This window comes from Pristis pectinata, chromosome 30, assembly GCF_009764475.1.
Source record: "Pristis pectinata isolate sPriPec2 chromosome 30, sPriPec2.1.pri, whole genome shotgun sequence".
Taxonomy (NCBI): Eukaryota; Metazoa; Chordata; class Chondrichthyes; order Rhinopristiformes; family Pristidae; genus Pristis; species Pristis pectinata.
In genome coordinates this window covers 5,353,830-5,376,483 of record NC_067434.1, presented here as the reverse complement: position 1 = coordinate 5,376,483, position 22,654 = coordinate 5,353,830, and the positions used below count along the sequence as shown (strand labels likewise).

The window sequence follows — 22,654 nt, the reverse complement described above, 5'->3', positions numbered from 1 at the left end:
GTATGTATGTGCTTGTGTGTGTGTGTCTGAATGTGTATCTGTGTGTGCATGTGTGTGTTTGAATGTGTATGTGTATCTGTATGTGTGTATGAATGTGTGTGTGTGAATGTAAATGTGTGCGTGTGTGTGTGTGAGAATGTGTGCGTGTGTGAATGTGTGTGTGTGAATGTTTGTGAGTGTGTATGTATGTGTGTGTGTGAATGTGTGTGAGTGTGTATGTGTGTGTGTGTGAGTGTGTATGTGTGTGTGTGAATGTGTGTGCTCGCGAATGGTGACTCAAAGTGGCAGATCACGGGACCTCCTCATTTGGGGTCCAATCTGCGTTGGCGAATCATAAAGTGTTGTAATCTATTGCCTTTGTCTGACAAGTCATCCATCTTTCTAAAGGGGACTGGAGTGGCTGGAATCTGCGCAGGGTTTTAGAGAGAACCACGCAGAGCCCGGGCTTCAGTCTGCACTTCAAAACCTGCAACCAACACCGGCTACTCTACAGACCCACGCTCCCGGCTCCACTGCACTCCGCCGCCTCCCCCTGCACATCGGCCCCGCTACCTGGCGCAACCTAGGCACCGTCAGTCGCCTTTGGGGAAGGATTTGAGAAAAGGTGTAAAGAATTTTCAGAGGACAGTGAACTGACAAACGACGTCCCGTGCGTTCATTTCCCGTCAGTGCGTGTGCGTTTTTTTTCCAAACAGTCTATAAATTCCAACCTTGGTTTGCGACTGATGCCCGTTTGGTCCACAAACATCTCAGAAAAGTGGAAGGACATGCGTGCCACCTGTCCGGTTGCCGACCGCTGCCCCATCTCTCCGTGACTGAGGACGAGGGACGCCAAGCAGTTTACTTTCTTTTCAGGACTAGTTTTATTTTCCTCTCTCTATCGGCACGTCGCCACAGCTGAAAGGGAAGGAAAGGGGGAAAAAAAAGAAAGATTTTTTTTCTGTTTCTTTTGTTGTTTTCTTATTTACAGTCAATGTTTTATCTGCATTAACGTAAGCGTCTAATTAAAAAATACGAGACGGCGGAATCAACCCCTTTCATTTCTGTGGCGCTGGCACTCATGGATATACATTGCAAAGCAGACCCTTTCTCAGCTATGCACAGTGAGTAGGCAATTGATTGTATTTTTTTCTAACGGCACTACAGCCTATTTAAGTAATTATTAGATCTGCAAAAAACAACTTAATAAACGTTCCTATTTATAATTACTGCTGTATTTTTGGCGCAGATATATAACGAGATACACAACAGATAACAAAAACAAGAGAACATTTACTTGTCAAATGTCACGGATCTAAATATAAACATGTGCACTGTTTAGATTAATTTCGGATACACCAGGGCACACAATATACGAGTGTTTGAGAAATGATAACATGCCAAAGTATAATCTTAGATGAGAGGCAAACGGGTTGACTGAAACTACCAGGAGTTGTGCATATTTGAAGCTGGTTAGTTAACTTTCCTCTTCTTCGGACTACACGGCTTGATACCAAACAGGAAGAGGATATGTTCCTCCCTCTACAAATTAACGCGTTCTGCCCGCACTCCTACTCAGTTTGTCACGCTGTTATTGTCAGTAATATACAGGTAGGGCTTCAGCAGATTTCCTTCTTCCGCGCTGTTTGCATTTGTTGGTTAAAGCCACAAATTAGAAAAAAAGAGTTACGAGGGGTTGGGTTGCATAACATATTATTTAGCCTGGTAGTTCAAATTAGGGCCGATGAATAAACCGCCGTGTTATTCCTCTTTCTAATTTCACCGTTAACCACGTGTAGGGCCCAATATCGTTAGAAATCTCTTAAACCACCATAACCCATATTATTAGGCTTACAAGAATAACGCATGCAATGCTTTATTTTTTGAAGGCGTGGATATACTTGATTAGCACAAATAACTATCAAAAATGATATTAACTAACAAAGCAGCAACACTGAAAAAGTACAAATTAAATTATATTCATCATTATTTCCCAAAGAGTCCCTGGTAAATATGAAAAGACTTGCTAACAGATATTCCATCGTAAAAGGTTTTTAAATTATTTATTCTAATCTATCCATGATGATGCGGCCTTTAAATAATCCGTAATCTGAGATATCAAAACTAGTCTGAATTATTGATGTTGAATCTGATAGGAGTTTTGCCAGACAGTAACTTCAAACCACACATCGGAGAGGCGAGGATAACCACGAATAAACAAGTATCGTTAGTAAGTATTTATCCCGCACTTCAGGGTATTCTGTAGGATAGATTGACAACTACTGCTCGTTTTTTTTTGTAAAATGCATTTGAGAAAGAAAGGGGCACGAATAAATATTATTAGATTAAAAAAATGTGTGAGAAAGAAACTTAAAAAATCTGTTCAAGGTCCTGCTTCAAAATCCATATTTATAATCTTCCGACATGGGTCGATTTCAGGGCAATTGAGAGTTTGGCGAAGTCGTCTCGCATCAATAAGTTACTGTTTGAAGTGCAGGAGTTGTGATCCGCCGAAATACCGCGGACACTCCTACACTAACACAAATAACAAACTTCCAAATCACCTCGAACAAGTGCATTAGCAACAAGAAGGCAATCGTGCGCTCACGTGAAAGCTCTTTGTCGCTCTTGTTTCTTGAAATGACACGGTCTTGTAAATATACTCCAGGGTTTGATATAATTCTTCCTAACCGCTGTTAAACAGGATATCGACAATCAATAACACGTAATTTTCACGCATTTCGTATTTTTTTATAAACCTGTGATGTAAAATATACTGAAGGACCAGCGATATGAAAGTATGCTTAACAAAATTTAAATGTAAACATTTGGTACATCTAATTAATTGGTGTCCAGGGCTTGTGTCCCTCATACAGAAAACAACGAGTGTTTTATTTTCGGTAACATCAGGGGATTTGTGCATTTTATATCTCCTCAGTTCGTGGTGGCAGTTTTAAATTCGGATATATTTTTCCCCTCTCGCTGAGACTGCTAGGTATTATAGAGAGCAGGGTAATCAGGGAATGTTTAACCTGAACACCCCGAGTGAAGGGGAGAGAGGCACATGCACACAGAATAGGGAGAAACAGAGAAAGGCGAGATAGAGGAATTTTCAGTGAGCTCTATCAAGCCCTGGAGGAGGGAATCTGTCGTAATTTGTTGCTTTAGCCACCCCTTTTCGCACACAAATACCAGCGCTCCGTTCAACAAACAGATTGTCTTGCTGCTCCGTTACACTTCTCTCTCTCTCTCTCACACACACACACATCCTCACACGCCATATAATCCAGAGCCGTTCGGGAATAAAATGGAACCTAATTTAAAGTTTATGCATAGTTTATTTTTTAATTAAATGTCATATTTTTCTTTTACAAAGTATGTTGAATAATTCCGTAAATTAACACTGCCACATCATATTGTAATAGACACACTAATGTAGTTGGTTGGCAGACGGTACCAGATTTAATGTTACTGTGTGCACTTTTATGTATTTTGATTTTGCTTAAATGACAAATGAAACAGTAATTGACAACAATGTAGAGTTAAAAGTGGCATTTTCCACGCTTTTATATTTAATGTGTGAAATATATGAAGTCAAATATATTTCAGTGTGTTCGTGACCACATATATGTAATTTTTTATTCCATGCTTTCGACTTCTTTCCCCTCGCTATTCTTTTCCCTTCCCATCCCGCCCTTCCTCCCTCTCCCCTGTTCCATTTCTACCTTTTTTTGTTTCTTTTTTGCCACTCCTCCCTCCTTTCTTCCCTTCCCTTTTTTTGCTCTCTTTCAGGTTGCAGTTCTACCTGGGATGAGTTCAGTTGTGTGTGTTTTGCAGGGCATGGGGGTGTGAATCAGCTGGGAGGAGTGTTTGTGAATGGCAGGCCCCTTCCTGACGTGGTGAGACAGCGCATCGTGGAACTGGCGCACCAGGGAGTCAGACCCTGCGACATCTCCCGGCAACTCCGTGTTAGCCATGGCTGCGTCAGCAAGATATTGGGCAGGTGAGGGGTGATACTGCCAGAGACAAAACCACAGAAGAACCACTGCTTAATATTGTAATATACATAATTCCAGCGGTAACATGAGAAATTGGTCTGTGGCGCCAACAATAAACATAATTTAAACTCCAATCCAGTTCCAAACATGAACCGATTAGTAGTTCCGTCTCACGTAATTCTTGCAATGTCATTGTTTTCCCTTAAGGGAAGTTAATTCAGCACAATGTCCAAATAAAATCTTAACATTAAAATTGTAGCAGGCTTCTTCAAAGTAGAAAATAAAAACACGAGCCAAAATATTCCGAAAATAAGAGGTGCAAAGTCCAACATAAACGAGGAAAGTCTCCAAGGGAGGAGAGAAGCAGGGGCGGGGGGAGAGTAGTGAGCATCACACCAGACGGAAGGTGGGCAAGTACTTATAATCCGTCCTTTGTACCAAAACAGTTGAAAATGCGAAACATTTATGAACTGCCATTCATAATTGAGCGCACATTTTAGCTTTAAGTAGAGCAGATCGACGCCAACGGAAGGAATCACTTACAAACTAAAAAGGGAATACACTTAGAGTGGGGGTGGGTAGGGTTTGCCGCTGGTGGCCAGGCCTCCGAGGCTGACGTGGTGTATGTAGATTGCGGCCGTTGTATTGGAACAGGTGCAGTTGCGAGGCGACTGTATATTGTTCGATCTTTTTTGACTCGAGTACAGGTTCGCGATCTGACCTAGACACCGGCTAACAGATCCCTTCCAACCAATATTGTTCCAACCACATTGTTTAATAAATGCCATTACATGTAACCTCTTAGGGTAGTTTAGCAATTGGGAAAAGAAGCTGAACTGGGAGAAAAGATGTCTTTAAACCAATGGAGAAACTTCCCGGAATTAAATTTTGCGCCCTAATTTTTTTTCAACGAGCAATGTTTCAGCTTTAACAGATGTTTGTCCCGTGAACTGAATGCTGCAATATGAATCACTCTTCCCTGGCGAAAGAGGAGTTAGTCACTCATTTCACTAAAATTAGAATCTTCAGCTGAGTAATTGTTGTTCGAAGCTTGTCGACTGCCGAGCAATATCATTTTCCATTCGTTGTTAGTTTAATCTAACTGAGTTATTTTTAATTATAATTGGTCGAGGTGAAACGGAAGATAATTCAAAGTGAAACACACAGAAATTTCGCATAGTTGACAATGGAGAAACTTCTATTTTGTCCGTTTCACGCTGAGCATTTAATGCACTAAAAACCACAAAATGTTTGGTGTCCATCGCGAATGAATACACGTACGCAGTTACAACAACCATGTAGCCCTAAGGATTGCACAGTGTGTGGTGGGGAAGGGTGTGGCGGCGAGGTGAAGATAGCTAAGTACTGATGTAGACTCTCCGTACGTGAACGCTAAAAATCAGCCCTCTGTTATCCAATCTGGACACTGGGACATAACTGCTTTCAAACGTCTGGTGTTTGTTGCGATGTTCGCCTGTAAACTCTGAATCTTCAATGCTGAGTGTGCACACTGGGTGGGCAAAAAATATCAATGTTGCATGTGAAACACCGACACTGTTACATTCAGTGTGGAACGTTTCCTGGCTTAATCCGATGTAGTTGCCGAACTCACCAAGGCTGGAACCGTATCCCTTGTTAGATCTGGTTTTCCGTTGATAGTCGAAATCAAACAATGCAAAAGGAGACGGGTTCTGTTTAATTTATTTTCCCCGCTTATGAGTTTTAACAGCCTAACCTTGCTCTGGCAATTATTTTTTATATCATAAAACGCAATGAGGCTAGAGGGCCTGTTCCATATGACAGTGGAGTAAATAAGGCTCCGTTAACGCTAGACATATAATTCTTGTTCATTCTGTGACATTTGCTCCTAGCTTCAGGGTTAACATCAGATAATATAGGGAGATTGAAAATAAGCATCACCTTTAGTTAAAAACATTGAATTCCTGCACATTGAAGGAACAGATCCAAGGGACTTAGAAAGAAATCAACTTTTACACCCAACGCGAGTAATGATGTTTAAAATCTCTTGACTTTCTCTTGCTCTTTCCAGTTCTCGTCTTCCAACTATTTCGCTTTTCTTGGGGGGGGGGGGGGGCGGGGGGTTTTGCAAAAGACACTGGGGGAAAAAACAGAAACTTATGTTAGGAGCCCACTCCCCGCTCCCCCAAGCACCCTCACCAAAGCCAAAATTCAGTACTAAAAGCCTTGCCAATTTTAATATTAATTATGTCCTTGCTAAATTTGTTTCTCTATTTAAAAGAGAGGATGTGCATCGGTGCCTTTAGTTGTCCAATCTCCCAGAGACGTGATGGTTTGTTTCAGAGCAGGGAGGACTGTAACGCAGACAGGTTAATACTATTGCGTACATACACTGATTTATTTGCGTTTTACTGTTCCCTATCCATTTTATGAGGCTGTAAATAACGAGTAAGGTCGACTTTTGCTGTCGTTTCCTTAAACTTAATTACACAAAAGATGCAGCAATTCCGCAATTATATATATATATATATATATATATGCATACACAAAATACTTACTATACATAGACACATACACACACACACACACAAACATACACTCAGTTCTTATGTACGGTTATACCAAAAGATCACCTAACGCATTTCCTTGCAGATTGTTTCAACGGTGTACTAGTGAGGGAATGAAGCCACTTTTTGCTGAAGTTTTACTTGTTATCTTTTTTCGTTTCTCTGGTTTTTGTCCCCTATCAGATACTACGAGACGGGCAGCATCAAGCCCGGAGTCATTGGGGGCTCTAAACCCAAAGTTGCGACCCCGAAAGTAGTGGATAAGATCGCCGAGTACAAGCGCCAGAACCCCACCATGTTCGCCTGGGAGATCCGAGACCGACTGCTGGCCGAGGGGATTTGTGACAACGACAGTGTGCCCAGTGTCAGCTCCATCAACAGGTACAGCCGCGAATCCGGGGGCAGCTCCCCCCAGAACTCCGAGGAGAATAAAATCATTTATTTTAATTTTTAAAAGCTAAAAGTACAGATCATTTACTAACTGACGCAGGTAACTATATTCTATTTAGTTTTTAGCCAATGCCATTATTGGTTAATCAAGGTTTGGGTATATTTCTTGTAGCAGGTGCGAATCAGACGTAGACATTGATTTAATCTTAAAAATATGGATGATATTAAATATACATTTAAGGTGACAACGATTAAATTCCTTAAATCGACGTTCCTTGTAAATATATGAACGTTAAGAATAAACAGACCCGACCAATCTATTCATCAGAACGGAATGCAGGACAGTCAGAGGGCCAAAAGCTGAGGAAATAAATACCCCACAACGTATGTATACACAAATGAAATGTCAGTTGTACCATACCGAAGGCATTAATATTTCTCACTGATATATTCACTGAACATTTTGTTTAAAGTGAATAGTTCCAAACGCAACGTTTTTTTAAAAAAGGAACTAAGCGATTAAAAGACGGAATCTCTCCATAGAATATATAATGCATTCAGAATAATCTCGAAATTAATTTTTGTAATCATCAACGAGTGCACGCAATTCTAAACATGGAATCCTAATCAAAACACGCTAAAGACCAAGAATGCGGTTTCCTTCTGATCTCACCTGGGACCACGGGGAATTATACAGGACTATCAATGAAAGAAAGGCGAATAAGACCCGGATGCAATGGCCTTTTGGCCGTTTAATATAATTGCAAATTGGTGGAAATGTAAACTATTAAGGAGGGTCTTTCAGGACATTGATTTAAAGATTGCAAGCTGCCCGGTGGCTGGTACGTCCTTCTTGGTGCCTTGCGTAGCCGATGGCGCAAGTGCTGGGAACGGGTCCCCTTTCAACAACCCCGGGGGAGAGGGGGAGTTTACACACAAATAGGCAGGTTGGGCGGTCGACATGGGTTTAGGGAACATGGGAAGGGTTAGCGTCAGACAAAAGAATATCGAAGTAAGCCAGTGTCAGGACTAAAGGCAAGCTCAGAGAAATCCATAATCTGAATTTACAGAGACCGTTCCTCGCGGGCGCCTCCGGTAATTTCGGTCAATTTATTAATATAGTTTAATATAATTAAAGATTTACTGTACAGTTGAAACATTAACCTACGCAAAGCAGTCCCCTGGACTTGCTCTGTGTACCTGCCTGCCTCCTCTGTCTGCCCACCTGACCCCCACCCTCACTTCTTCGCCCTTCCTCGTTCTTCTTAACGCTTTCGTTTTTCACCCCACTGCCTCAAAATGTCCCGTACCCTTGCTTCATTTCTTCCTTCTCGCTCTGTTTCACATCACCGTCAAATTAAATGGTTCTCCGGCCGAAATAGTGAATCTTGGAGGAAATCAAAGATCTTTAACAGTTAAAGGAAATAACTCGTGTCCTGAAGGTCCACTTTGACTGAAGTTCACAGTGAGGTTCACGCCTGTGAACGCAAGCCCGCGCTTGTACGTTTCCACTGAAATTAACATTTCATTCCGACCAAACTGCTCACATATCGACGGTAGAACTCAGTAAACCATCCCCTCCTTGCCTTCTTCAAGACGAAAAGAGTTTCTGAGAATAAAGATATAGACTGACAACTTTTAGAATCCTGACTTTGATCGTTGGGAAATAAAAAATTCAAAGTTGCTAAACCCTGCCTGGTATTGGCCCCAAATTAACAGCCGACACTGGCGCATGATGTGTGAGGGTCCGGACACATTTCTCAGGACTTTCATCATAAATAAGGAATCTGGACAAATATAGAAAGGCTTAACTAGTTAGTTCTAGGTAGATGCAGCAGGATTTTGGGCCTAAGATATTTGGACATTGAGTGCAAACATTGAGGTTTGCACTCAATGTCCAAATGTCTAACTTCCGATATCTGTGTCCTTTGGTTAATCTGCAAACATCTCAATGAGCTGAAATAGTTGCCTTTTAGCGTTGCCTGACGCCAAGATTAAATCGAAAAGGCGGTTTAAGCGAACTGTCCACTGTGTACGTTATACGCATTTAGAATAAAAAAATAAATTTCTACCTTGGCAATGCTACACTCTTACAACAATAGCTTGAATTTATATGGCGCCTTTAATGCATTAAAGTGCGTTAACGCGTTTGACACGAGCCACTATAAGAGAACAATAGAATGTTTATCTTTTTGAAAGTTTTTTTTGTGTGTAAAACTATCCCAGAGTCACGGGAGTAGAGATTGGATAAATAAATTGTCCCCTGTATCCGATTTCACTTTTGGAAAAGTGGGAAGGGGATGAGATAAAGGCAGGCACATAATACTGCCCGGCTGGTTCTGCGTTTCTTCAACTCTCGCCTCATCAAACAACTGTAAAATAAAAACCGACCAAGCCCACACTTCACACCGTGACAAAAAGTGTCCATTTCTGATTAGATTCAAACTAGTTCAATAGATCCGTTTTTGTCAGAAAGCAAGAAAAAAATCAATTGCGTGCGTTTTCCTGTCTGTGAGCCACACTTCTTCAAGTGTCAAACAGGTGTTTAAAACAACAATCTAACGTTATTGTTTGGAGGAGGTTTGCTCTTGGGATCGCCTGTTTTCGGTGTTTAGTGAAGTCTAATCTCTCTCTCTCTCTCTCTCTCTCTCTCTCTCTCTCTCCCCCCCAAACCAACCGAGCCTCCATCATTGACTCTACCGAGTTTTGAGGGTTCTTTTCCCCCCGTGACTCGCGAACCGTCGCTAACTCCCCACCAAAATACTTAGAAGGACACTGTATTTATCTCTTCATTCAGTTTCAAACGTCGAAAATCATCGAGATTCGATGTGCTAAATACAAGTGAAAATCCATTTGAAAATACAAGCTTTTTAAATACGTTTTTGTTCATTCTGGGATGACAAGGTGTGTGCGGGAGAGAGGTTTCTAGAGAAGGAAGGGTACAGTGAGGAATTGCGGAAGAAAGTGAAATCGCACAAGCTGGGTTGCGGAAATAAACTTTGCCTCAAGTCTACAGCTGCCATCAGCATTACATTTTAATGAGATCTTTGGAGATCGGGGGCAGCGATTCACGAGAAATTTCAGCGTGTGTGTGTTTTTTTAGAGAAAAAATCATTTCATGCACCGTGGTCGCTCCAAAAGCGACTCCAGTAGCCTTCTAACATACGTGTGTGATACATTCTAAGTGTGGATTAATCGCATTAGAGAGCGTTTGTAAAACTTTTCAGCTTCAATTAAATTGGAGTGGGTTTGAAAGAAATCGAGTTGGTTTATACAAAAGATTAGAATGCGGCAATACAATTAAATGTATTTTTTTTCACCTTAATGAAAGGGCGTTGCTTTGCAGTGTTGGGTTTTAATTCAATATACAACGATTATCTCAGATCATTACATTGGCAAGTACACATTGTAGTTAAACGTTCTCCTTGCATGAATTTTTAAAGATTACAACTAGACAAGGCTTCATTCTGCTGTTGCATTGCAGTCAGGAATTAGAACCAAGCGGCTGGTGGCCATTAAAAAAAACAAGTCCTTTTTTCGATGCTATTGATTCCGACTCCAAGCAATTTTAATATTTCTTCAGGGAATTTTCCGCAACGGCCAACTCATTAATTCACCCTTCTAAATTGCTTATTCAATATCCACGACATGGATTCCGAATAAAGTCGGTGAATTTATGTGGCTGGCGCGAGTCAATAGGTCAAATAATAGTTATGGAGGAATTTGAAAATCCAAATAAAATATTGATACTTTTTTTGATAAGTCCTGTAGCTTTTGTCGTGTAGCCCCAAGGACATTACTAGGGAGATTGTGGGCGATCTTGTGGCCATTAAAATCAATGAGTGTTTGATGTATATTGACTGTTTTTATATGAACTCCTACTAGGGGATCCCAAGTGTTAGAGGTCACGCAGTAACACGGAGGGGGGAAAAGCAGCTTTAAAACGGTGTAGAAGAAACAGAGTTTGGAAGAGTATACTAAAAGCGGTTTGTCTCCACCATTCAGTTGGTAAAGGGATCTGTGTAAACCAATAGCGAAGAGTTCGTTAATCCAAGTAAAGAGTTAGCTGATGGATATCAAGATAGGGAACGAGGGGGTACGAGGTATCATTAGTGGCCTTCGAAATCTGGCCTAAGTGCAGGACTTGGGCAAAGTCCCACACGCGGCGATGGAGAAACGGTGACTGACCCTCATTACCGAGGGCCCGGCATGTAGCTCGAACACCTGGCCGAGGAACAGGGGCCCGTGTCCAAGTGTTCCTGAATGGCTTCGGGAGGGGACGAGGTATCAAAAGAGACAAAGGCTGTGGTGAGAACAATAGTGAAGAAAACAGGCCAGTGCAATGGGCAGGACATTATTTAACAGAACATTAGCGTGTCCCCTGCGCTCATTAACTTACAAATCCCAACGACTCCAACGATGGTAATTTTGATTTTCCCAGGTTCCTTATCAACTGATCGTTTGCAACAAAATTAGCATTTTAGCTTTAATAATATATTTACAAATATTTGGTTTCAATCAAAAGTATTGCTGATATAAATCGGCGCATAGAATAAAATACTTTACACGTCGGCGGGATGTCTGTGATAATTCACAAGCAGCTACCACGTCCCCCAGTTAGTCAGTCGCTGCTCCGAGGTTAACATGAAAGACTCAAGCCCACATATTAGCAGTTTAATATTCATTGGTAGAGAACCCCTTTCAAAGTGTCATTAGTACAGGGTATCCTGTGATAGGACAAGACTTCCAAGCAGCATTACAGCACTATTGCATTCCTGTCACATATAATTTATAGCTTTCTATTTGCATTACTTCGCTTGCAACTAATTCCCAACTTTTCTCGAGTCTCAGATCAATTAAATCACATCCTTTTACCAATACCAGGCGCCTCACGCAGTTTTGATTCTGGGAGTTCTGCCTGGGGAGCTTTGGCTGCTTACACGCTCGACAACTAGATTAGCCGTGGCCAGGTAGAATCAGTCGCCCTGATCATTGAGGTGAATTGATGTGATTTCATGGTTTGTTTGCAGGATCATTCGGACCAAAGTGCAGCAGCCTTTCCATCCCTCACCGGATGGACCCGGGACCGCAGTCACTGCACCAGGCCACACAATAGGTAAGAAAGAACAGTCTTGGGAGGAAAGCTAGTTATTACACACGGACCAAATTTAACCCTTTCACAATCACAGATTTATACTTCAGGCTCAGCCGTTTGTGTTTGCCCAAAGTACAACTGGGCGGCATGTCCTTCGCTTGGCACCATACTCTCGGGATGACGCCCAGGCAGAGAGGGTGTGGAAGAGATTTACTCGAGTGGGATTCAGGACTTCAGTTACCCAGAGAAACGGGAGGAGACAGATTGGTTCAGAGAAAGTTAAGAGGCAATTTTATAGACGTGTTTAAAATTATGAAGGGCTTTGATGCAGCGAATAAGGAAACAGTATTTTCAACAGAAGAGCTTGGTCACCAGAGGATTCAGATTTAAAACAACAGTGTAAGGAACTTGAGGCATAATACAGTGGTGTGATGTGGAATGTTAAACCAGTCACAGGAGGGTATTGGGTACATATATGAAGGGTAAAATCTTCAGGGTAATGGGGGAAAGTGGTGATGTGGGATTATCTGATTAGCACATGTAAAAGTCCATTACACACATAAGGACCATGGCCTATTTCATGTTTCCAAGACTTCATGCCTACTCCACTACCTTAATGGGCCTAACCTTTTAAAAGAAGTATATAAGATAAGGTAAAAGATACATCAAATCACATTGATTCATGGATTTGCTTATCTATACATTATGCAAACATATGTACCTATCTGTGAACATATATTCTGTAGAGAAAAATAAAAACAGTCCCAACTTAATTGTATTAAGAATGCGGCCTGCTTTGTGGAAACAATGCCCTTAATAGATGGTCATTATGTTTTATATTTGAAATCAAACTATGGCTTACTTGTAGTTGTTGAAACACAGTGTATTTATGTAATGCCTTACATGCTGTTTTACAATTAATAAATTGCAATGGAGTGTGGGTGCTGTTACAACATAGATAAATGTGGTGGGAATTTTGCATGCAGAAGCTCCCATGAACATCAGTGGGAAGCGAATTGAGTTGACAGAAGAACTTTGGCACTCCCTTGGGTATTGTCACAACATCTAAAACAGGATTCAGGATCTTAGTTTAATATCCTATGCAAAATATACAGCTCATCCTGTGTAAAATACAAGAGGTTTGGACTATGGATTGGAATTTCTGTTAGATTTTCCACTCATGTGGATGTCAACCTATTTCTCTGCTAATTCCACCAACCTTTCAGCAAAGCTGAAGCTGGAGAATTCCATGGGTATTACTGGTGCTTCTGGTTTGATTCTGTAGTGAGTCTTGCAACCATTGTGACCGATGTGTTGCTGGGTGTTCTAAGCTGCCAGCGGCAGATTCCACACCAAGGGGATACTTTCCATTTTTCACATCTGCCAGCCTTCTGAAGTTCAAAGTAAGCAATTGTGTGGCTCCTATTGTGACTTCACCATCACTAGGAAATGAGGCTATTTTTCTGCAGAGGAGATATTAACCCACTCTTCCTTGGCTGGATTCAAGTGAAAAATTCAAGAGATGAAATACCCAGATCTAAAAACTGAAAGGGCAATTCACTCCCAACTATGCTGCATTTAGTATATTAAAAAGTCTCTCAATTTAAATGTAATAATTTAGCCAAATAATCATTATTTGTAATGTTTTAATTCGGGCTTTGAGACTATCTTAGTTCAACACCAATTGCAGCCATCTGTTTGATTTAACAATTTTAGATCAACAAAACCAGGTGCAGTAAAAATTAGCCCTCTGGTATAACGTCGTTCTTAGTAATGACGAGGAGTGGCATCTGCGGTTTAACAGTGGAATTACCCCTCTGGTGTGGTAAGATTATTGTTGCCAACTCTGGCTGCCCAGACATTTCCTTCCTCCTCCTCCAAAAGTGTTGGCTGTGGCTGGATACAGCACCAGTAATTTGTATTAGAGGGTTCAGAGCATATTTGCCAATCTATGAAGGACTTAAATTCCAAGGAGAGACTGAGGAAGCTGGTACTGTCAGCTTTACAGTAAAAAAGGTCAAGGGGAAATTTATCAGTGTTATTTTAAATGTTGATAGGAGTTTTAATAAAGAAATCAAAGAAAACATTGGTAGGAAGATTGGAACAGAGACGACCAGTTAAGATAATTGGCAAGAAAGGAAGATAAAGGAGTTTTATTTATGCGGTGAGTTATTATAATCCGGATTGTGCTGCCTGAGAGGGCAGTGGATGTAGATTCAGTTGTAATTTTATAAAGGAACTTGGTATTATACTGGAAAGGGGAAAATATATCTGTGGGGCTCTCAGGATAGAGCAGGGAGTAGTGGGATATCAGATAGTATTGGCAAAGCTGCGATGGGCCGAGTAGGCTTTCTTTTTCTGTGATTCTATGATTCTATGACTCTTTGGTGTGGGAAGCCCTCAGTATCTCCCGGTTGTCAATGCAAGTAAGAGTCTAAACACCGTGTCGCCAGGTTATCCAACCATGAAGGCTGTCACAACTGAGCCTCATCTCATCCACATCCAGTGTCAGTACTTGCGACAGGTGTCAGTAATCTGGGATAGGAAGCCTGGCCGAATTCCCAGATTTTTAACAAAGGATGATGGGGAATGTTATAGGATCCCTCTGCTGCCTTGTCTGATATAAGTTTACTTGTTCAACCCAGTCTGGTGGCTCAGTGCTGTACTGGGCAATATCTTGAAGGATGCTTGAATATTAAGGAATTTCAGGACAACACAACCAATGCATAGTGGGAGTTAACTGTCTGGATAGGGAGTGATTCTTGATAAATATAGTGAGGGCCTAAAGAAGTTAAAGTTGGGGGGGTGGGCTCCAATTGCTTTGCACTTGTTTTCACAGATGGTGCTCCTACTGGGATGATTTATAGATTATCCTAGCTGGGGTAATTGGTGTAATTTTACAGTTACAACACAGTGAGACGCCATGCATACACTCCCTCAAAATGGAGCAGTTACTGACGGCAAGATCACACAGATCTATTTGAATAGTACAGGAGAAGAACAGCTTGTAACTGAAGACAGGTGGCTGATTGTTCCACTCGTCCATTAGACTACTATTATTAGTCATATTGTGTAAAGTGATTTGTATACTACACACAATATGTATGCGTAAAATGTACATTACACACAGAAACACACAATGCACACACACACACACATACACACACACACACACACACACACATGCACGCACATACACACACACACACACACACACACACACACACACACACACACACACACACACACACGCACAGTCCGTTGCTTTGGTTTCTATTTTGCGCAATGTGTTTCAAAATAAAGTGATTTTACTGAGCTTGGAGACAGTCAGCATGCTCAAGAACTTGGCAAGATTGAATGGGGTCAGGGCAGCTCAGGAGAAATCATTTGAATGAAATCAGTTGAATGGATAGTTAAATAAAAATAGAAAATGCTGGAAATGCTCAGCAGGTCAGACAACATCTGTGGAAAGAGAAACAGTTAATGCTTCAGATCCTAGAACTTCTGTCAGCATGGACAGTAGTCTGATATCCCCTGATGTCCTCTTACATTGGAGTCCTGCCTCAGAGGCAGAAACAGTGGCTTTCAAGCTAACCTTGTCTCACATCTGTGGGAACAGAGAGGAAGTAACTGACTGTTTTATGCTTTATGGGTGGTTCTGAAGCTTTGGCAAAATTATCTCAGTAGAATCATGTCTGCTGAGAATAAGCAGAGAGAGAGAGGGAGAGAAGGGGAGAGGAGTGAGGCGTGTTGGTGTAGTGATCAGTGCATGGCCACTGTTTGTAACATGACATTTTCACACACATTGGAGTTAGAAGGCACAGGAACAGAAGTAGGTTATTTGGTTCCTTGAGTTTTTTCCAGCAGCCAATATCATGGCTGATCTGTGACCTAACTCCAGGTACCTGCCTTTGTCCTGTAACTTCTGATTATATCACCATAGTGCAGTTAGGATTATGTCAAATATTACCCAATAATTAATTATTGATAATTATTCAATTGTTCTTGTTGAGGTTTTGTATCACATGTTTCAGCTGTTGAGTGTGGTTCCACTGTGGGATGTCATCTAAACTTTCAAAAGATTGTTTGGTTTCTCAGTCAAGGTTAGGCTAGGATGGAGAATCTTGCTGTGAACCAATGTGTGAGGATTGATAGAAAAAGATATTCACTGTGGATTTCAGTGCATTTCAAGTCTCGTCTGTTAAGAAACTTCCCGTACCCCAGTTTTCTCTTGTCTCCCTTTCTCCCGCCCCTTGCCTCTTGCCTAAAGTCAGACAGTTTCACACATATTAGCAACTCTCTGGTAGCTTGAGAAGCTGAACTCTTGTGTTTAATTGAAACATTGGAGCTTTGGAGTGAGTATTGGTGAGGCGAATGTTAGACTACAGCTACCCGGATTATTATATAGCCTGTCCGAACACAGAGCCATCAAGATTTACTCTCCGGACTGTGATGAGCTTGTTGGTGGACTCATTTGGAGCAAAAGAGGTGAAAAACCAACCAGGGCCCCAGTATACAGCCACTAGCTGCCGACTCTCATACACGTAGGCATGGTTGCATAAGTCAGGCCTTTCAATCCTCATGTGACTGCAGCTGTTGAGGGACAGAGAGAAAATTGTTTGACCCATGAACATAGGGCTATGACCTGAATGTACTCTGCTGCTTTTAATGTCCTTGTATGAAGGATCACTGCATAGGGTAAAGCCAGTCATTTTTCTGAAACCAAGTACCATATAATTTGCCCTACCCCTACACTGAGTCTAATAATTATTTTCTTTTCCAACATCATTGTCAGAGATACAATGTACCACCTGAGATTGTCCACTTCCTTTTGAGATATAATTTTTCTTTTTCCTAATTTTGTCTCCCCATTCCCACCAGATATTTCATCTCACTGGGCTGGAGATCTGTGGGGAACCAGCTTGCCTCCAATACCTTGCTCAAGTGGCCTTTATTCACGTCTGAGCCTTGACAGTGAGTATTGGCCAGCTATTCGTCCCGGTCAGGTACCACAGCTGAATTCATGCCAATCTTCGTTCAGAATTCACCTACATGCATTTTCCAGCAGAGGTCACTGGATAACAATCAGGACTGGGCAACCACCTCCCTGCCCCAACCCCCACCCTCCCAGCCTGCCTTACAAACTTAGGCAACTGCTTGAGTTGTCCAATTTTCTATCCATTAACTCAGCACAGAGAATGGAACCTCGACTCCTTGACTCGTTACCTCAGAAGTCTTCCTATCCATTTGGCAATAGGCGAATTATATTTGGTTATGTTCCATGCTAATTAGTGCCTTAGTTTATGAGTAATATAAAATACTGTTTATTCTCTTTTATCACAATTACATGCTCGGTTTCCTTTACCAAAGCAGGTTGTAGAGCATAACAAGTTAAACTGTTGACTCGCTGTGAAATGGCAACTGTAAAAAAAATTTGATTCCTTTCAGTCCCCAGCACAAACTCTCCACCTGTATCCTCGGCATCCAATGATCCAGTGGGATCGTACTCCATCAACGGGATTCTGGGCATTCCACGATCGAATGGCGAGGCCAAAAGGAAACGAGATGAAGGTAAGAAGGAAACATGATCCAGCTTTTTGTGCTGTCACCTGTAGGGCAGCTAGTATTTCTGGCACTGTGGCTGTGTGCTGCCCATCTGCTCTCTAATCATCTTCTAGTTTACACACGGTTTAGGCTGTTGGCTTCAGCTAGTCTGCAGATGGGGTTTAATGTTTATTACGGAATTCGGTTCTGCGATCGGGTTTGTGTAACATGATCTGCTGCGAGGTGTTGGTCATAAGGACTGCATGGTTGGAGCTCAGTTCAGCAGCCTATAGCTTCAACCATGGGACCGACGACCTTATGCCTCTATATGTTCTTACAGTGGTGGTTAGCAGTCCCAACCCATCTTTTGGGTGTTGTCTGTTGGTGGAACATGCTGATGCTTTTACATGGAAGAATTTGCTTTGTGCATTCATAAAGGCGTTAACTGAATTCCCTGAGTATGTGAGAAGATATTTGTGATTGGTTAATGTGAACTCTGCTTAGACAGGGAGGAGCGTTGCTGTTTAACTGCTTTAACCCTTTGGGTGCTGGACGATTGTACCATCTGTTGTGTAAATTATTTTACATAAAAATTGCAGATTTTTCTCTGAATTTCACATGAAGGTAAATGAATTGAAATTTTGTCCTGCAGTCTCTGTGCTGTTAGTCTTTATGCATCCTTTCCAGCATTGTAACAAAAGTGACAAATTTTAAAAATGCAATTAATTTACAACATTGTGTAAAACATTAAATTGCATCAGTCAACTCCACTGTGTATCATCTAAGAAAACTTACCAGAGAAATTCCAGTTATTGACACGAAAGCTTGCAACAGTAACTTTCAACTAGAATGGAAGGACAAAATTACTGAATCCAGATCACCAGCCAGTGGCTCCAGTTGGTTTGGGATATTGCTGGGCATGATCAGGTTAGGTCCTGGTGTTGTCTATGTCTGTCACTCGTTAATACTTGCTGTCAAGATGTACAAGTGGAGTTTGGCAGTTGACTAGTGGGCATTTGGCATCAGTAGAACCAAGGGCTAAAATTTGGTCAGAATAAGGACAAGAGTGGAAACAAGGGACACCATTTGGAAAGTGAACCATTTGTGTTCTGCATCCCCACATCATCTCACAATGTCCTCCTCTGCTCAGGGCTCAGGAGATTGCTTGATTCTGACAGTAAGAAAATAGGACCTTCTGCAATGCCAACATTTATTCACAGAGAAGTGACTGTGAGTTTTGGTGGGGAGAATACTAGTCGCTATTTTGCAGCAATAGACTCAACCCCAAGGGTCAAGAGTCACAGAATAGATCATTGTCAAGGCTAAAGGCATGAGAGGCAAGACCTCTTGAAATCATCAGGCATATCTTGGATTCTGGAGTGAAGCGTCTGACTGGAGGAGCAGGGAAGGATTCAGAGAGCCGTGAGTTTAGCTGTTGTTAAATCTAGGGTTAAATGTAATGTTGTTGGCAAAGACGATTTGCATTTTGAGAATTCTGATGCAATCTGTCCTGTCATCTTCTCAGTTTGTTGATGATTTTCTAATAACCCTGGATTATTGATTACATACTGTGTGCATACAATAGTTTGGAAGAAAAGCTTTCTGAAACAATAATTTTTATTCCTTATCCTTGTTACTTCAGAGAGGGAATTGTGTTCAAAAGCTGTGGATGCTCCCAGCGACACTAGGGATGAGTTCATTAATGTATTTTAAAACCACTCTATCAGGTCATTATAGATGCAAAACTGAGACATTTTTATTGCTATGCCAAGATACTTAAGATACTAAGGTATTTCAGATGGCATAGTGATCACAGATAAGGATACCTTCTGGCCTGTAACTAGCCTCACCTTTAATTTTCAAGCTCACTCACAGGCTTCTCCTTTCTATCACTGTTACCCCTTCTAGTCTTGCAATGCTCCAAAATCTCTAGATTTCAAGAGGTCTGTATTTTGCACATGTCCATCTTCATCATCTCTCCACTGCTGACCAGACCTTCTGTTGACCAGGCCCAAATTTCTGGAATTCCTTACTTGATAGTTTCACTACTTCTCTCTGTTATGAAACTATCATAGAGTCATACAGCATGGAAACAAACCCTTCAGCCCATCACATCCATGTTAACTATCAAGCACCAATCTGTACTAACCCCTTTTTCCCTCTTGCAACCCCATCAACTCTCTTTGTCTTCCATTCTCTTGCCACCTTCCTGCACCAGGGCCAATTTACAGTGATAATTAACCTATCCAGCAGCGTGTCTTTGGAATGTGGGAGGAAACTGGAGCACCTGGAGGAAACTCACATGGTTACAGAGCGAATGTACAAGCTCCACTCGGACAACACTTAAGGTCAGGATCAAACCCAGGTCTCTGCAGCTGTGAGGCAGCAGTGCGAAACTGCTGTACAACTATGCCATCTCTTATGTCTTTGACCAAGCTCTTAGTCCCCATCTAATGGGGCTCAATGCCAGATTTTATTTGATAACACACCGTAGGATATTTGAACAGATTGAAGTGACAGATGACTTTGGGGTTTGAAACCTGCATTTATATATTAAAGGAATTATATAAATGCAGGTTTCAAACCCCAAAGTCATCTGTCACTTCAATCTGTTCACATGGTATAAGTTTCTCAAAGTTGGTATGTATTTTGCGTATGGTGATTACATTTAGTTTTAGTCAACCCTACTGTTCTGCATGGTGTAATTGTGCCTCTGAGGTGCATGGATCATTGTGACATGTCCTTTGTTCATTCAACCAGATCACTAGGAAAGCTTTTGGCTCATTTTAGTACTTGGGCTCCCAGTGAGTCTGTCACTGGGGCGCATGGATGGAGAAGCTCTAGTTACGTTTGCCTATCCATCCCCAGCTAATTCAGCTGGAGTATTGTGTGTCTTCTGGTCATCAAATATTGGAAGAACATGATGGAATTGGAGAGAGTGGAAAGGAGATTTACCAGGATGTTGCCTGGGACGGAACATTTCAGTTTTGTGAAGAAACTGGATAGGCTGGGTTTGTTTTCCTTGGAGAGGATGAGGCGGAGGAGAGACCTGATACAGGTATACGAAATTGTAAGTGGAATAGACATCATAGATAGTTGGAAGCTTTACCCCATAACAGAAATGCCTAAAACCAGAGGAGATAGGTTTATGGTAAGGGTAAGAGGTTTAGAGGTGATCTGAGAAAGATTTTTTTCACTCAGAGGGTGGTTGGAATCTGGCATGCTTTGTCTGAGTGATTGGTGGTGGCAGGTACTCACATAACATTTAAGAACTATCTGGACAATTACTGAATTACCAAAGCCTAGAAGGTTATGGACCAAGTGCTGAAAAATGGGATTAGTATAGACTATAGAACATAGAATACAGATGGTCACTTGTTGGTTGGCATGGATATGTTTCTGTGCGGTATGACTCTATAGCTCTGTGACTAATTGATGTCTGTCAGGACTGTACTTAATGACAATGAGTTTCCACTGCCCTGTCTCAAAGTGAAGGGAACATGTGAATCTCCCTCTCTCAAAGAGCATCCATTGGTTTTCTGGCTGGAAAGTACCCCACATTAGATGTTTGGGTTCGGGTCAGGCTAGAACTAACTATTCTGACCACCAGATGCCATCTACAGCAACTTCAGTAGGGACTGAGAATATCTTGGGTGGAGACCAAATGGTAAGAAAGCAGAAGTCATAATTTCTGCGTAAAAATTCAAGTCCAAGGGACCATCAAGGTGAATGGAGGAAAAATGGGTCTCTCCATTTCCTTATAAATCTACCTCGATCATCAATGCAACAGGCAGGTTAGTTTGCCATATTTTATGGAAGGAGTAAGTCGGGCAATGAACATGCTCAGACAGTAGAGCGGTGGATGAAGAAGGTGAGGGCATGAAATGGGGGAAAGAAACAGAAAGAGTGGAGACAGTCTGTACGCATGCTGGCCCTGTGGTTCTGTCGATATTAGGATCTCTGAGCACATTCAACAGACAGGCACCTAGCAAAAAAAAAGCTTTCTTATGCAGATCGTATAATGAACTCCCTGAAGATTCTATTCAGCCTCATCCCCCTTCCCCCAACCCACACCCAGTCAAGCGTGACACTGACCAACTTCCCCCCCTCCCCACACCCCCACAAAAAAAATAAAATCTTGGTTCCTTTTCAGTGAAGTTTATTAATTGATTCAATGAAGCACGTATTGAACAGAAAGAGGGGTTTCCACTCAAAGGCCTGGCCTACACTTTTGTCACTGTTGTCTTATACAATTAATCTTGGGTGAAATGATTAAGAAGAGTTAGGATAATTACATGTCAAGATGATGTAGCAAGCCACCCAGGTCAGCCGCAGAAAGCAGTGCTGATGTGTTAGATGTTTTCACTCCATTTCTGAGAGAGGGGAAGGGAAAAGAAATGATTTTTTTTGCCTCAAGCCTTACAGATTATAGACTCAGTGCACACAGCACAGCTCTCCATTTTAATTTTATTGAATAAACATTATTATAAGTAGAAAAAAATACAAAAATCAATCAATTCCGACACATTCATACAGCACAACAAATGAGCTATATATAAACCTGATGTCGACCCAGAGAGGAGTGCTATTATGATTATGAAGCCACTGAACTTCCACACTGCACAGAGAAAATTTAAAAAAATGCTTAGAATTACAAGGAAACGAAAATTAAACTGCAGAGTTTTGGAATTGCCAACAATCAAGCAGAGGGAGGCCATGTGTGTTAGACATTGAAGCTTCAGCACACAAAGCAAGTGGTATTGGCTGATGAGGTTAGATATTTAGAAAATAAAACCCCATCAGGAATCTGCGCAATTCCTTATCCAAAGTGCTGCTGAAATGAGATTGTGTTGTGAGCATGGCTGGTACTATGTGTGAATGTGCATGTGTGGTGTGGTGTGTGAGTGTGTGGTGCAGAGTGTGAGAGTGTGTGCGTGTGATGTGTTGTGTGAATGTGTGTGTGTGTGTGTGTGTGGGCATGTGGTGTGACTGGTGTGGTGTGTGAGTGTATGGTGTCGATGAGTGAGAGTGCGTGTGTGTGTGTGTGTGTGTGTGTGTGTGTGTGTGTGTGTGGTGCCTATGTGTGTGGTGTATGAGTGAGT

At 41.6% G+C, this 22,654-nt stretch overlaps 1 protein-coding gene across 5 annotated transcripts in view; it reads left to right on the top strand.

Annotated features, from left to right (window-relative positions):
• Window positions 1-22,654, top strand: part of LOC127584643 (paired box protein Pax-2-like) — a 173,951-nt gene that overhangs the window by 9,737 nt on the left and 141,560 nt on the right. For 3 of the 5 annotated variants that reach the window (XM_052041478.1, XM_052041479.1, XM_052041477.1), the window contains exons 2-6: window positions 388-1,103; window positions 3,772-3,982; window positions 6,707-6,904; window positions 11,944-12,029; window positions 17,457-17,579. In XM_052041478.1, the coding sequence (XP_051897438.1) occupies window positions 1,061-1,103; window positions 3,772-3,982; window positions 6,707-6,904; window positions 11,944-12,029; window positions 17,457-17,579 (661 nt within the window). In that variant the 5' untranslated portion in view covers window positions 388-1,060. The remainder of the gene's footprint in view (window positions 1-387; window positions 1,104-3,771; window positions 3,983-6,706; window positions 6,905-11,943; window positions 12,030-17,456; window positions 17,580-22,654) is intronic. The other 2 variants (XM_052041480.1, XM_052041481.1) reach the window with 1 other exon arrangement.